This window comes from Myripristis murdjan, chromosome 9, assembly GCF_902150065.1.
Source record: "Myripristis murdjan chromosome 9, fMyrMur1.1, whole genome shotgun sequence".
Classification (NCBI taxonomy): domain Eukaryota; kingdom Metazoa; phylum Chordata; class Actinopteri; order Holocentriformes; family Holocentridae; genus Myripristis; species Myripristis murdjan.
In genome coordinates, this window is record NC_043988.1 from 6,280,069 (window position 1) to 6,295,649 (window position 15,581).

The following is a 15,581-nucleotide window of genomic DNA, read 5'->3' on the forward strand; positions in this document are numbered from 1 at the left end:
GGCTGACAGAGGACAGAAGACACTTACCGTTCTGTAGGGTCTGCTTCCCCCCTGACAACACTCCCATAGGAAGGGTTCCAGTTGGGGTCAGCCCTTTGAGTGTTAACACACTTTCACTTTCCTCCCTGGACCAGAAACAAAACACACAAAGATGTACATGTGTTATGAGCTAACAAGGTAGCGACAGGGTGGTCTTGTGGTTACTGAGACTATCCTTCAGCCAAAAGGTGACAAGTTAGAAATGTCACAGGACCCTGAACCTGGACCTTCACTCTCTGCTCTACAAGAGTGTCAGCTCCAAATGCTTCCAGCCAAACTGCTAGCATGTGTCCCCGTTCTGCATATGGGTCAGTGACGACTTGTGTCAATTTTAGCATCTGAAGGAAATATTTTTAAAGGATCAGTAACAAGAGTTAAGATTTGTGTCAGCACACTTCCATGTTAACACCCTTGTGTTATCAATAACACACTAAACATAGCCATCCTTTCCTGTTCTACTGAGTCCAAAGAGACTGGGCTGAACTACTGCAACACAGTGCCTAAAGTTTCAGAGGTGCAGTCCAATTTTTTGGGTACACCCTTTGAATGGGTTTTTAAAACTGTGTACATCAGATTACTATAAAAAAATATATATATATGAACTTGGCATAACTGTAACAAAGGTATAAATTACCGCCTTCCAATTTCCCACATGTAAGGCCATTTAAATGTCCATATATTACTGTGATATCTTTTTGATCGCATTTACCATATAATGGATGAATGTGAGACATTCATAGCATATTGTAACATGCTTTGAGTGGTTGGTAGACTTGGAAGGCACAGCAGAAATGCAGTCCATTTACCATCAAGCTTTACAAAGTACACAATTTCCAAAGCAAGAATGTAAACACTTCAAGAATCTATACGAGCATGAAGCCCAATAACTTCTTAAGTGGTGTTTTTAAAATATAATTGTCATTGACCCATTTGCGCCACTGTGAAAGACAGACTGCTCTAAATCTTGCCCACTTGCTGCAGTGTGACAAGCTAGCGGCGGCAGCATTAATCTGGAATAATGTCTAATGTCATTATACAGTCTAAGTGCATCATGACTCATCTCGTGCCAGCTCATTAATCCTAGCAGGGCAACGCTGTGTTTTCAAACACAACTTCATTGTACAGTGAACTGACTCCATTCATTTCACTAACACTCCAATGTCTTCCTGGTCCTAGTGTGCCCTGCGAGTGCATTTGGTTTATTCTGACCCCTGCATCCACCCCCACCCTACAGGGCTCATTGTGATCCATGTAAACATGTAATGAGGCCTTTCTGGCTTGAATGTTATCATAATAAAGGAATAGGAACATCAAAGGGTGATCACTGTAGAGAGGCGACTCAGACCTGAGGACTGCAAAGACTCGGGCCATTTTCCCCACAGCACGAATCTTGTTCCGAATGACCTCCTTACGCATCGCTGTTGCGCCACCTGGAACCAGTCCACAATGTAAGGTTAAGATCCAGCGCTCCACTGGTCTGCTCAGTACTCACCACTGCTACTCATTTTCTTACCATTTACTGAGTCATGTGTCAATGTACAAAAATGAACAATTTCTGATACGAGAGATTTGTGAGAAATGAGGAGGATGACTACAAGGAGCTCAGGAAAGGGATAATGGATGGGGAGAGTAGGTGGGACATTCAATTCATTCAATTCCCTTACGCCTTCATGAACATCAGACTTGTTTGACATGGGGAAAACTAAACATTGGCTTGGATGAGAAATAAAGCTTGCAGCGTTTCATGCTGTCCATTGCTTTGGTGTATAAGTTAATTCCAATATTCAAAGGCTGGATTAGGACATTAAATTTCTGTTTAATTTCGATTTGGATTGAGCGCAAAAAAAAAAAAAAATCTAATCAAAAAAAGTGACCTTTGGCCCTTGTTGCTCTTTCAACCTCACCTTCACACAGGTCATCTCCCTCTGACATGAGCTCATCGTCAGAGCAGATGTTCAGCACGTTCACCAGCATCTCCGTCACTGTGGGGAAGAAAAGCCACTTTACAACTTGGCCTGGTGCCCAACTCATGATATGCCATGACTTAAGAGAGAACACCTTCTCCAACTTTCCTAAAACTGAACTCTCAACAATTCAAAAGACTCCAGAAAGTCCATAACCCATGGGTACTCCAATAAAATGCTTATTTCTGGCGTTCTCATCACATTTTCCCAACTGGACTTCAGACACACCTTTCTCTCCAACAAAAGGCAGAGACCACGTGAAGACATCCATAAAGTTGGGCAGCCAGTAAGGGTGGGGGGAGCAGTTAAACTGTCGGATGTTCATGACGTTGTTCTCGTATTTTAATACAGCGGCTAGCAGAGAGATGAAAAGATGGGAGGAGAAGTTTAAGGAGTGAAACCTGGTACTGGTTAAGAAAATACAACTACAATGACAATGAGAGACACAAGGAGAGACAAACCTTTGTTGTTGTACACGTCTAGGTAATTTGGAGCTGAAAATATTGTGATTAATGAAGGGAAGCCTGTGGTCTGGCTTTTTCTGTACATCCGATACCTGTGAGGCCACCAAGACATTCATTAGATGTAATTTCCTGTTATAATATCTACAAAAAATAGTGTGAAAAAGGCAATACCACAATGGCCTTAATCCAGTGTAATAACCTATGGAATAGCATTGCAACTGCACAACATGACTGTGTAGGTACATGGTGAAAATCTTCCTTAGACATAATGAACAATAGTGTAAGTTAGTGCACTGCTGCAGGGTCAGTACACTGGAACAGTGCCACTGTAAGGTGTTCCCAAATAACAATAACAGTAACAACAACAGTAACAATAGCTCTACTTACCCTGCATCCTGTGCTTCGTGGGCTCTTATTACTGACAACAAGTTATTATTTACCAAAAAGTCGCATACTGCTGCATAACTGTAACAAGAGGAAAAGGGAGACAGACAGACCTGTTAAAACTCTCAGTGGAGGTCAAAGCTTATTATGAGCACTGATCTCCCCAGATGAAGTCTGGCAGCCCTGCAGTATGACTTATCACCACAATCCTTTGAGGAACAGCGTGTGGCCACTTATGACTGTTGTTTGCTTATGGAAATACATTTTTAAATCAGCATGTCTTGCCCTCTGGCCTGTTGAGCTAGGGGTTTAATGATGCTCTCTGTCCAGAGCCAGGACTCTGGTATTTATGGGCTCTGCTGGCCTCTCCAGAGGCGGACGACAGCCAGAAGAGAGGAAAGGAGGCAACAGAGTTGACTGACTGAGCTTGATGAGGCTATGGGTGTTTTTTTTTTTTTTTTTTTTACTGCCTTTCCCTCTAACCCCGCCCTACCTCCCTGCAGAGACTGCTCAGGAAAAATTAGTGGGCCATCTGCATTTGATTAGATCAACACTAGACTGAGATGAACAGTTTCCTACAATTAGCACTTCAATGGATGTCAGTCCTGTGCCGGAGATTTGATAAAGTCAATCTCAATTCAAGTCAACCAGAGGTGCAGCAGTATTATGGAGACTGGCACTGATCCAGCTGACCACTGATCCAAGGTAGTCAGATCAGAAGAATGAGGCTCTCCTAATATAATATGTGAATGACTTGTGGTGTGGTGCAATATAAAACCTTTATGGCCGGAGGCAAAAGCTGCAGTGAAAATGTTGTGATGCCAGTGTTTGCAAAGTTCACAGGCAGGCAGAGTAGGTACTGTGTCAAAGAGAAGCCTTGACTAGAACTGCAAGCTAAATGCTATGCTGGTTTTACCACAGAACCATTACACTGTTCTTATCTGGTAACATATTCAGGATAAGCCATTTTTGAGAATTCATATTTTCTACTTTATTTATTTTATAATAAACAATTACTAAGCAGCATGAATGCCTGCTAAAAGAGTAATACTTGGACTGGTATTAGCTATTAGGTTTTCTACTTAATAAAGTACTCCTCTTGGCTCTAAAACATTGGTATTGGTGCATCTCTAGAGTCAAGAGAAGCTGTTGACCACAATTTCATGCAATACCTGAAAAAGTATGAGCAGCCTCTGACGGAGTTGTGGTTGAAGTGCTCAGACGTCTTTTCACTGCCATAGTCCTCACCAGGGTCGGCCCAGATCAGGTCACACATGGGCCCGAATGCTGGAGGTTCTTTAAACCTGTCTAACTGTCGAGCACAAAACACACACACACACACACAGACATACACACTTAATGAATAAATGTTGCACACTGACAGCCTATATACTGGAGAGCCCTGTGAGAAACTTGTGAAATCAGACCTCAATCAAGACTTCTGGTGCCAGTCAGGGAAGAAATCACTAGAGAGCTCTTGACACAAAATAATTATGATACAGGAGCTCTGACTTGCCAGAGGTCAGTCACTTACTTTCCTAATGTCATCTAGGCAGTTGATTTCTGGTGAAAGTCCGCCATGTACACACAGGAACTGTTGGTTGAGGAGGGCAGCAAGGGGCAGGCAGTCAAAGGCCTCCATGCAGGCGTCATACACCCGTTCCGAGTATTTAATTTTACCTGCAACAAACACACAGGGAAAACACAAAATGGTTTTCATGAGTGGTTGGCAAATATTGTCAGTATTTTGCAGCTCAATTATGAACTTCATCAGTTGTAAAAATCACATTTAAAATAGTTTGTTGGGCTAATTAGAAAATTTAGAGGAATAACCCATAACAAATAATGAGAGTTATCTGTCACTAGTGATCATCATGTTCGTTCAAACAAGATCTACCATGATTAATTCACGATTACAATATATTGCCACAATTTGCAAAATTTCAACTGGATCTGCCTCTGAATGTTTGCTGGAGGTTGCGCTGTAAACAGCAAAGCTCCTTTGCCAGGGGCGGGACTGGTGATATGACTTCTGGGATCTGCAGTGTCACTTGCACAACACTGCAGGTCAGATTAAGGCTGGAGGGAAGTCAACTCCATATAAGGAGAGAGCGGCCAAGGCTCTTCCTGGACCATCATAGAAACAGTACGACGTGGGCGGTAGAGACCAGACAAGACAGTGTTTGAGTACTGATACAAGCTGCAATCAGGGCATAAGGTATAGACAGGACTGTAGATATGAGCCTCCTGCTTCAAAAATACTGTTTGTCTTGTCAGTCTGCTGGTAAATACGACTACATTTAAATATAAAACCAATCATCAAGTCATTTTGTCATAGCTGGATTATTTATTTGTTTTGATTACTTAAAAATGGACTCAAACGTGTCACTGTCATGTATGAAATTGCATGAAATGTCCATACATCAGAAATCTACATAGTCTGATGTATGAACACTTTGAATTTGCTGCATTCAGCTGTAAAGTCCTTCTGATTGTGATTCTAATCAAAAGGAGCAAACAAAAATGTTTGAAGCAGCTCACTGGAAATTTTGTACTCCAGAAAACCGCGCCCTTAGTTAAAACCACACCCTGTCCCCATGTCTGATCTAGGGGTAGCTGTCTACTTCCTTGGTACCTAAATAAGAACCTCCCTAACTGGCAGCAAGTTGCAAAGTTTGATTACAACAAATTAAAATAGCTTAAAAGAAATTATAAAATGTGCTGGTCAGCTCTGTGAACATGTCATTTTATAGTAACAATAGCTACGGCACAGGCAGTTAATTTATCACCCATCAAACTGTTATTGCTAGCTCAAGTCAACTATGCCAGATGCTGAAGAAGTTTCATCTTCATCTCTTCGTGAATGTAGTGATGTTGCAAGGTATTCTGGGATTCCCTACTCTGCTGAAGAATCCATTGCATGGTTCCTTCAAAACTGGCCAAACAAGGTACCTTAAAAGGAAGCTTCCAATATGTCGTACCTGAATCAGAGTACTACAAGTTGAAAATGTCCACTTCCACGAACAAAAAAATGCTACCTAAAAAGGAAGCTTCTTTCAGTTTGCAACACAGCCCATCATTTAGATGCTTCAAGGCCACGGAGATGGTTTTGACTTTGAGAATGTGTTAGTTAATGAAGTCCACATCTTTCCTTATATGGTTGCACGTTTAATCTCTTACCTTTGATATTTAACCGTTTTAATTTCTGATGACATTCCATGCCATTTATATGTGTTGCTTGGTAATGTACCGGACAAATCCATTATGTGAAGCTACAAAGCACACAGCTTATGTCTGTGTGCTTCAAAGTCAGTGATTAAAACTTCTTCCAGAAGCAGGGCAACCAAATAAGTTCAACAGTCTACAGCGCTGCAGGAGAAGGGTAGCTTGCAAAATAAGGTTCTTTTTGTATACAGCAACTGTTCGCTCTGGTTATGGCAAATAGCTGTATCTGTCCAATTAGTTTAAGCACAGTGTAATGATTACTTTAGTTCTTTTATTAAAAAATAATTAGGCTTTAATATTGCTCTATCCAGTGCACGCCCCCCAGCAACCTCTGCCCAGACCTCTGAGGGGTGGTTCGAGGGGTAAGTGGGTATTTAATGACTGAGATCTGTTTGCAACTGGCAAGGTTGGCTCTGCTGTCTGCCAAAGTGGTTTTGTTGCTCTGAGTTTGCATACTAATGCCTGCTTGACAAACACACACATACCCTCAGCTGTCACCGATTCCAATCAATGAGTGTGTGTAACTGTCTGAAAAACATCAACATCATGCCTGGCTGCTCTCCATGCTCCAATAGTTAACTTTCTGCAGCGTGAAGAGGAAAAGGCTTCATCTCTCTATGTAGCCTCTAATGCTGATGAACCACCACAGCGTGTGACAGGACTTCCTGATCCTGCAGACACTTTCCTGACAAAGGCGTATTTGTGAGAAGCTAGTCATTCGGCTAAGGGGAGAGGATTCTGCACGCTTCCCGCTCTCCTTGTTCCAACACATTCACCGTGACTTTCAGTCGCTACTGTTTGGCATGTTTAGATCAACAACATTCCTCAGAGTATAATGCTATATTTATTTTATGAACACCTAGGCTGCATACCCCCTGTCTGAAAAACTCTCAAATTTACATGCACGTTTTACAGGAGAGTTTAAAACCCAACAGAAAGTCCAAATGATGGCTGTTTACCTGCAAAACTGGCTGATAGGATAAACTGCAATAGATGACTCACACTGCAAGTGGCATGATCAACAAAGCATCAGAAGTTAATTTTTTTCCCCCAATAGAGCTGAGCAAGCAGGGAAACTCAGTCAATGTGTGGACTCTCTGCAAGCTAGCTGGCCATGACTAAAGTTGTCACGATCATCTGCCATGAAAAGACAATCAGGTTTCCATGTTCCCTTACCAAATTAACTTGATTTCAGTAGTTCCTCCTACAAATGCGAAATGAATGACAAGTAAAACCATTCAAAGCTTCCCATTTCCCCTCAACTTTTGCTTGAATAAACAAAATAAACAAGCAAAAAAGTATGATTGGAACATAGCTGCATCCATCTTTGGAGCTGATGGTAAGCACAGTCAAAGTCATTTTGATGACACTTTTTCTGCTAATTGTTCATAAATGTTACCCAGTTAGCTTTTGCTAGCGAGCTAACTCATGAATACAATGTAATATAATGAAAAATCAAACCCTTACAGCCAAAATAAATAAATAAATACATGATTTGCTTGTTCAACACTTTGTAATTGCACCATTAAGGAGGTTCAACTGGAGCTCCTCACAGATTGACCAGGTGAACACAGGTGACTTACTTATCAGACACAGCCAAAACCTAGCAGCTTGTACCTAGTGGATGTTGGTAAATTCCCACCCTGGCTCGATCCCTTCTGGTGCAAGATCACCTGGGTGATGCTGAAGTGGTACAGAGCCTGTAGGAGCACATTAGACTGGCCTTCACATGGCTGGCAGAAACACTGCACTTACATTCCTGTTTGAAGGTGAAGTACTCTGTGAGGTGCCGGCACTCATGGTTCCCTCGCAGGAGGAAGAGTGTGTTGGGGTGGTTGATCTTGAGCGACCAGAGGTAGAGAACACACTGGGAGGACAGACAGGGACAGAGACAAGGTGGGAAGAAGAAATTAGACGGAAGAGTCAGAGATGAGTGCAGAGCAATTATGCAGACCCTAAAGCTTGTGCTATTATTTAAAGCTATTCTAATAATATGCCACCTCTGAGTTATGAGAAACAAATGACATGAATCTCAGCAAACACAGATAGATACACTGGATCAAAAAACTGAGAGGACAAAACTCATCTTATCTGAATAGCAGCTGGCCATTTTCCCCAGCCATGCTATAGGCCCTAATAATGATAAAAAAAATCAACACCAGATTCAATCAAATTTAATTCATCCCCAAAGATGCTTTGAAGCCAAACCTAAATGGAATCTGGGGCCGTATTTAATGTGTGATGACAACACTATGAAAAGCGAGCCAGCATTTACAATCCAAATGAACTTGCTTCCTCTTCAGGGCTCAGACAAGGCACTGCTCATTAGTCGCCACTTGCCACTCTCAGCCCACTCTTTTACATTAACATGCACCGACTGTGGCCTGCTATTAAGTCTTGACAACAGGATGCCAAGGTAACCACAGCCAGCAGGTGTGCATTCAAGTGAAAGACAATATTAAAAAATACTAAACAGTGTGGGGGCGCCAAGACTACCTTGTCTTGTTCCCTTCCTCAGTTTGGATGGACACTGAACTGCCAAGTGGAGGTGCACGGGCGGCTGTTGCCGTGACTGGATCTCTTACGTGCGGAGGCGGTGAAGGGGATGTGGCTTAGAGTGGCTGAGAGCTGACATGGGTTTTAATGAAGAGAGTGCTCTGCTCTCTTTTAGCCAGCCACTCTTCCTACAGCCTCGAGTGGGGGAGGCAGACAATGGGAAATGGCACAGAGCTTTGTGTGGCAGACATGAGTACCGTGTAGCTTCACCCCAATCCCGAACACACACACACACACAGACACACACACGTATCCATACACGTGCACTCTTCAACCTGTGCCTCTTAAGCGAGGGGCTGGACGCAGGTTAGGAGGGTTAGTCCACAGGAGCACTCTGGATCAAAGAGAGGGGGCTATGATGGAGGAGAGCTTAGAGAATGAAATAGATTGCTCACATACACTGAATTTAGACTATGACAAATTGCTGGCCTGCAAAGGTAATACGCTACTTTGAGAGGCTAAAGTCAATCTTTATGTTACCAAGGTAACCACATCCTGAGAGCCATTTTCTTATATCCATACTTTGTGTTATTTAAGCGAGCTCTGTTGCCTTCAAATGAAATTCAGAGGATTTGTTTGTGATGCTTCAAATCACCCAATCAAACAAACCCACTTCCTCTTCTGGATGGGAAAAAGGGGTGGCCTCTACATTTGGCTGAGAATCCCACACTGCAGTTTGACTATTGTTAAGACAGGGCATCAGGGTGCATGGGCCTTCAGCATTGGCTCAGGATCACTGAAACAGAATAAGGTATCCAACATCACTCAACCTGTAATTCCCTATGCTGTTTCACTCTCCTGTTTTGATCTGTGACATTTCACCCACCTCTGTGTGGGTGAAAGAGCCAAGATACAAAGTATAATCAATATGTTATGGGATATTGCTTCGTTCAATCTGACATGGCGCCTGCTCCACATTTTTGTGTCTGCACCATCAATGTCAATAAAACTACCTTAGACGTTGCGTCTCCAGTAGAAAGCATTGCACTGATTTAGCACTATTTTTTAGGTTTTTCCAAAAAATCATTAACTAATACAATAGATGAACTAGGGTGTACATAACAAGGGAAATATAATACATATCTAATGGTTACTGTACGGCCTGGGCTCACCAGAAGGTGGTATAGCAAATTAAAGTCCCCATAAAATGAACTCCCATTACCTTCACTTCCTGGATAACAGTGACCTCATGCTGCGCCAGTTGGCATAGTTGATAATTTTACCAACCAAACCTTCAAAAATTTTCAAACAATACCCCCCCCTCTACCCATTACATTACATAAAACATCCTATTATGTACCACTGCAACATCCTATTTCTTTTTTTTTTTTCTTTTCTTTTTTTTTTTTAAAGTTAATTCTGGCAAGTTAATTCTGGTTTATTTGATAATGACAGTGAAGAGAAACAGGAGAGGCCGGGACAGAGAGGAGATGATGCACAGCAAACAGCCTGAGCAGATTTGAAGTCCCTTGTACAATAAGTAACAGTAAAAATGGGCAATAAAGTCATCAGGTGAAAGCATCTTCAAGTGAAGAACATAACACCATGATCTGCCCCACATCAACAGACAGATGAAGTCCCGCCTGCTGCTGCATATATGTCTGCCAGTGAAGCATGACCTAACATAGCCCACATGGAGCCACACCCCTTGTGGAGTGGGCACCCACACCACAGGAGTGTGCACACCTGTACAGGACTATCATATCCACCACCCATTGAGCCAGATACTGCTTGGATAAACCTGGCCTTGCACTGCGCCCACAATAACAGAAAAAAAACATCATCCTTTTGGCAAGTGACGCTACTATGAGTGACATGACATCTCAGGACCAGGACAAGGCCAAAGGAGTGCAGCCTGGCATCTTCTAGAGAGTCATGAGGGGGAGGATGAAAGGCTTGCAAAACCAATGGATGAGAAACAAAGGAACAAGAAAAAGCAGCATTAGGAGGAACAGGGACTTCAGAATCCTCTTCACCCTGCCACATGAATGAGGGATGTGCAGACAGTACATGCAGTTATCCCACTCACTTTGCGGAGGCAATGACAAGAAAGAGGCAGTCTTAAATGTAACTTCAAACTCTGGCCAGTGGAAATGGAGGCTCAGTAACAAGTTACAATTCCAAAGAGGGAAAACATATGAGGTTATATTTTCCTGATCGATAGAGAAATGCCTCATATCCCTTTGAAAAGCCTTTTGATGTTAAAGTGTGAGTCAGCCCTTTATCAAAAAGGGACTAAAGAAATGTTTAACAACTACATCATACAGTGGATTTGACCCCGTACAGCAGCACAGTAACTTGCTTGTTCAGATCAAACTGGTATGAGGCTATCAGCACACCTGCTGTACCCTACCAACACTGCCCAACAATCACAACAACAGTGAATTTAAAACCAGGCTGAGATAAGTTATGATTCTTGAGGGGGTAAGGTGGCTTTTCTCTCTGTTCAAGGTCAGGCCCAATTTCAGCAGATGGGCCATACGATTTCTGTGTCACATCTGGGGTGTTGTTCTGCTGGGGCACAGATTTGACATCGACTTTTCTTTCGATGATATTAATCCAGAGTTGTGAGAATGTCTGGTCTATAACCTAAACTGTTGTGCCTCCATGAGAGATTGTCCAATAATTCATGTGTTCACTAAGTGAACACCTTAATGATGAAGGGGGTTAAATGCTGTATCCCTCCATTTTTTTTAAACTGTGTTGTCTCTCTGTCATGTATGTAACAATAAAACAGTCCAACATGAATCAATATATCAAAATGTGCAACATGCATTTTAATGCAATGTAAAAAAAAAAAAAAAAAAAAAAAAAACACAAAGAAAACCCAAAAGTCTTTGGTCTTTGGGTTTCCCATACAAAAGCTCTGAATCTGTGGCCTCATTGGAAGATAAACTTGGCCAGTGTATAGAAATTTATTTAAATTGCTATGCCTAAAATGTGTAATATGTGCAACTGTGCTCAATCTGACCGAGCCTGCCATTGCGTGGATGAAGGTGACACTTAAAGTCTACAATTTGTGTTTAAAAAGCTGATTTTAAATGTAACTTGACACTTTAAATGTAACAACAAGATGTAACTGCCCATCATTCAAGAGTTATGAGCACAGACCAGCATACCGCCCCTGTTCATGAGCAGGATTCCACTGCACTCACTGTAGCTAATGTTAAGTAATTAATCCTATTGGAATTAAGTCCTACACCCCCTGTCCACACTGACTGCCATTAGAAAATTGTCAACCTGTGCAAAACATTGTTCCTTGTGGGACGGTTTGCAAATTATTGTCCCCACATTATTGTTAATTATTATTAATATAGAATGTGTCTTGTTTTGGCTTACTATAGTTGCCACTGGAAACTTGCATGACAAACTGCATGATATTTCAAAAGGTTTTCTCAACTTAAAGCAAAAAAACAGCAAAAATATGTATTTCCATGATTTTTCCTGTTTTTTTCCCCCCTCTTTTTTCTTGTGGTGGAGCCTTGCTGTCAACTGTGTCACCCCCTGAATCAAGTGTGAGGCCAATACGAGAAAACCAGGCCAGAGAGGGTGAAGCAACAGAGAATCCTTATTCCAGATGGTTCGAGTGCATAACAACTGAGGGGACTGATTAGAGGGATAGGGGAGTGTTGGCTAGTGTTTAAGCTTGTGTCTGTCTGTGTAGAGGCGGGGATTTGGGTTTCAGACTACGATGTGCTCTGGGTTTGGCAAGGCTGTAAATGATAACTAAACCTGCAGACCTCTGAAGAAGAAAATCCATTGAGACAGATGGTTTAGTTGGATGATGGCATGTTAGAAGCTAAGGGTGAAAAATGACAAAGTACCTGATTTTTGACTTAGTTTAATAACTAAAAATTCGATACAATACTACAGTGGTGCCACAGTAAACAGAGATCATCAAGCAGTTTTGGCACACTTGACTTGAACAGCTTTGTAGTAATTTTTGTCCATCTTTGCTGGCTCTGTAAGTGAAGTCACAGTCCAAGCAATTGTTTTGCAAGCCAGTTTAGATAAGAGTTATATTCAGTTCAAGATTTGGTGAACTGTTAGATGCATCTGAATGTATTCAGGTGTGTCTTTCAGGCGTGTGACTGTGGCGCTGTCAGTTCCAATCCTTGTTCTTGTATTTTTAACAACTCCAATCTGACGTTTGTCCTCTAAAGGTGTTACTGAAATGCAATTTCAGCTTGCATCTTTTTGGTGAAAATGTACTGAACTCGAACTTTTTCAACAGTCTTGTGGTAGTAGAGAAATTTAAGTTACAACCCATTATCCTTCTTTAGTGCAACTTTGTTTATATCACATCAATTGCTTTTAATCCAAGTTGAAAGCATTGGCCCCAGGTCACATGCTCTGCCTCTAGTCGTAAGTAGTGAGGCTCCAGCACCATATCTAGATGGCAGATAATATTATGGTGAAGCCATATGAAGTAACAACAGTTTTAACCTGGCCCTAAGCCAGATGAGGAAGTGATTAAAAACTACTGGTGGTTTCCTTGAGAGCTCATAAGACAGTAAATCAAACCATGGCACATCAATATAGAGAGAAAATATCAATGAAACAGTGTGAGTATGCAAAAGCAAACGATAAAAACTCTACTCGCTATATTTTTTTTTTTACTACAAATGTAAAAGCAAGACTAAAAGGGAAAACAACACTCCAGCAGCGATACACTCATACCCAGCTCACAGATTCTCATCCCATCCACCCACTTTTATATTATCTATGACCCTACTCTACACATCTAGGTTGTGTTTTTGTTGGTGTGGAACACATTTAGCTGTCTTCACTGTCAAGAGAGTGTAAAACTCCTACCTTCACTATACTATAGTACCCAAAAAAAAGCTTTATGTAACTGCAGGACACATCTTAACACACTGAATGAAATGTTGAAGAAACTCTCCCTCTCACCTCAATACTGAAGTATCCTCGATCTACATAGTCACCGAGGAAGAGATACCGTGTGTTACTGGGCGATCCTCCCACTTCAAACAGCTTCATAAGGTCAAAGAATTGGCCGTGGACATCGCCGCATACTGAGGACAGACAAATACAATGCTGTTTAATGCTTAAGTAATGACAGACAATTATGATACTAAAATAAGAGGTTTCATTTATCAGTCTGGTCCTGCATGTCTCTGCCTAAAAATCAGTCATACCAAATACTAGGCTATTCCACATTTATTGTGCTCTCTCTTTCCTTTCTCTCAAATATTAGTAGGCCCAGAATAGTTCATTACAACTGTCTCCATCTATAGAGCATAAAATGTGCCCATGAAACAGATGGGACTGGAGGACAGCCTGTACCAAAATGTGTATGCACTCACGTTAAGGTACAGCAGATAAAAACAATCAAGAGACATGTGTTACATGTTCCAGAGAGGCTTACGCTTTAATGTTTGAATACACTGATTTCAATGCACACATCATATTTAGCCATGTAGCATAAAAACATCTGAAAACGGCATGAGTGTGAAGCTTAAACAGTCTGAATGAATTAGCATTCAAGCGCCATGCTATAGTTTCCAATGACAGGCTCAAAGTTTATTTCTGTTCCTTGCTTGTAATTCCACATGAAAGACATTCAGATAAGTGAAATAAAAACCACAACGATCTAAACCTCATAGATGCTTAATGATATGCAAATTGCACATAATTTTTTTTAAACCTGATGGCTAGAGAATATGCCCAGAAAATATAATATATAAATATATTTTAACAAGCAGTCTCATCCATGTTATCATATACCATGAAAAATGTCACACAAATTACATAATAGCCTACCTCTTACGGGCAAACTCACCAAATCGTTTGCATCTATTTGACAAATGTTGCCAAGTATTGTGCTTGAGACTTGAAGCAAATTCCAAAATTGGTTTTTACACTCAACTTTGCAGAGATGGGAAAATGTCAAGCCATCTGTTGTTTTTACAGTGCTCACAGAAGTGCTTTTTAAATTTCACACCTACATCATTTTTTTTTTCATGCTACACAACTGAAGAGTTGAAGTTAACATTTTAAATGGAAATTTGTTAAAAAAGTGCTGTCACCAGCTTTAAGTTGTGAGAAAAATCTAGCCGTGGAGGATTATAATTTCCTAGAGAAATGGTTAGATTTGAGGGTGCTGGATAGAGAGTGATGGATTAAGGCGCTCCATGCTATGTCATGGCCAATTAATGTGAGGAGGCCAGTTAAGGAGTAGATATCTTTCAAGCACTGAATGGACAGTGGGGTAAGGCCCTTGTGCCTGGCACTCAAGTGGGTATATACCAGCTGTCAACACACAGAAACAGTGGTGTCATGGCTTAATGCCTAGACCAGCCCTGTTTACTCTCTGTCCAGAACACCATCAACGCCCTCACAGATTCACTGCATCCAAAAGTCGCCGTGTTCCTGTGAACTACTTTATTAACTCAATAATCGTATGCCATGGGATTGAAGTGACCTGCTGTAAAAGATGTAGCTTTGCATCCAAGTCAGGGTTTACACAGATTTGCAGAATCCCTGTGCAGGGATCTATACTTTTATGAAGATTAGTTGCTTGACTTGATTTGAAGATTTTTTTTTCCGGCAATATGATGTATACGACATGACAGGCAACTAGGAGATTACTCTACACAACACAATCATCACTATATGTGAAATGACAGTGGGTGTACATCTACAAATAACATGCAGTTATATGTGGCTCATATCTGAGCCATAGTATTTTTACACACTTTTTCCAGAGATGCATGCATTATTAAATATTTTGTAAGAGTGTGTGTGTGTGTGTGTGTGTGTGTGATAGTTCATTGATATCCAATAAGAGAAATTAATCCTCACTCTCACAAATATCCACAAGGACGTCATTGGTCATGCTCAACTACAGAAAAGATAGAGATTCAGGGTCAATGACACTTGAGTAGAGAACATGTGCTGTCTTGGAGCTCAAACCCTGGACTTCCAG

The 15,581-nt window shown here is 41.3% G+C and overlaps 2 protein-coding genes across 3 annotated transcripts in view; one reads left to right on the forward strand and one right to left on the reverse strand.

Annotated features, from left to right (window-relative positions):
* adam28 (ADAM metallopeptidase domain 28) overlaps nucleotides 1-8,679 on the forward strand; it is a 35,951-nt gene extending 27,272 nt beyond the window's left edge. Inside the window, exons 19-20 of the transcript XR_003928774.1 lie at nucleotides 7,991-7,998; nucleotides 8,670-8,679. The gene's annotated coding sequence lies outside the window, so the exon portion shown is untranslated. The remainder of the gene's footprint in view (nucleotides 1-7,990; nucleotides 7,999-8,669) is intronic.
* Nucleotides 1-15,581, reverse strand: part of ppp3cca (protein phosphatase 3, catalytic subunit, gamma isozyme, a) — a 30,930-nt gene that overhangs the window by 8,777 nt on the left and 6,572 nt on the right. For both annotated transcript variants that reach the window (XM_030060761.1, XM_030060762.1), the window contains exons 3-12: nucleotides 13,544-13,668; nucleotides 7,832-7,943; nucleotides 4,386-4,531; nucleotides 4,024-4,163; nucleotides 2,855-2,932; nucleotides 2,465-2,559; nucleotides 2,232-2,357; nucleotides 1,944-2,021; nucleotides 1,385-1,469; nucleotides 28-125 (exon numbers count right to left, since the gene is read on the reverse strand). In XM_030060761.1, coding sequence (XP_029916621.1) covers nucleotides 28-125; nucleotides 1,385-1,469; nucleotides 1,944-2,021; nucleotides 2,232-2,357; nucleotides 2,465-2,559; nucleotides 2,855-2,932; nucleotides 4,024-4,163; nucleotides 4,386-4,531; nucleotides 7,832-7,943; nucleotides 13,544-13,668 — 1,083 coding nt within the window. The remainder of the gene's footprint in view (nucleotides 1-27; nucleotides 126-1,384; nucleotides 1,470-1,943; nucleotides 2,022-2,231; nucleotides 2,358-2,464; nucleotides 2,560-2,854; nucleotides 2,933-4,023; nucleotides 4,164-4,385; nucleotides 4,532-7,831; nucleotides 7,944-13,543; nucleotides 13,669-15,581) is intronic.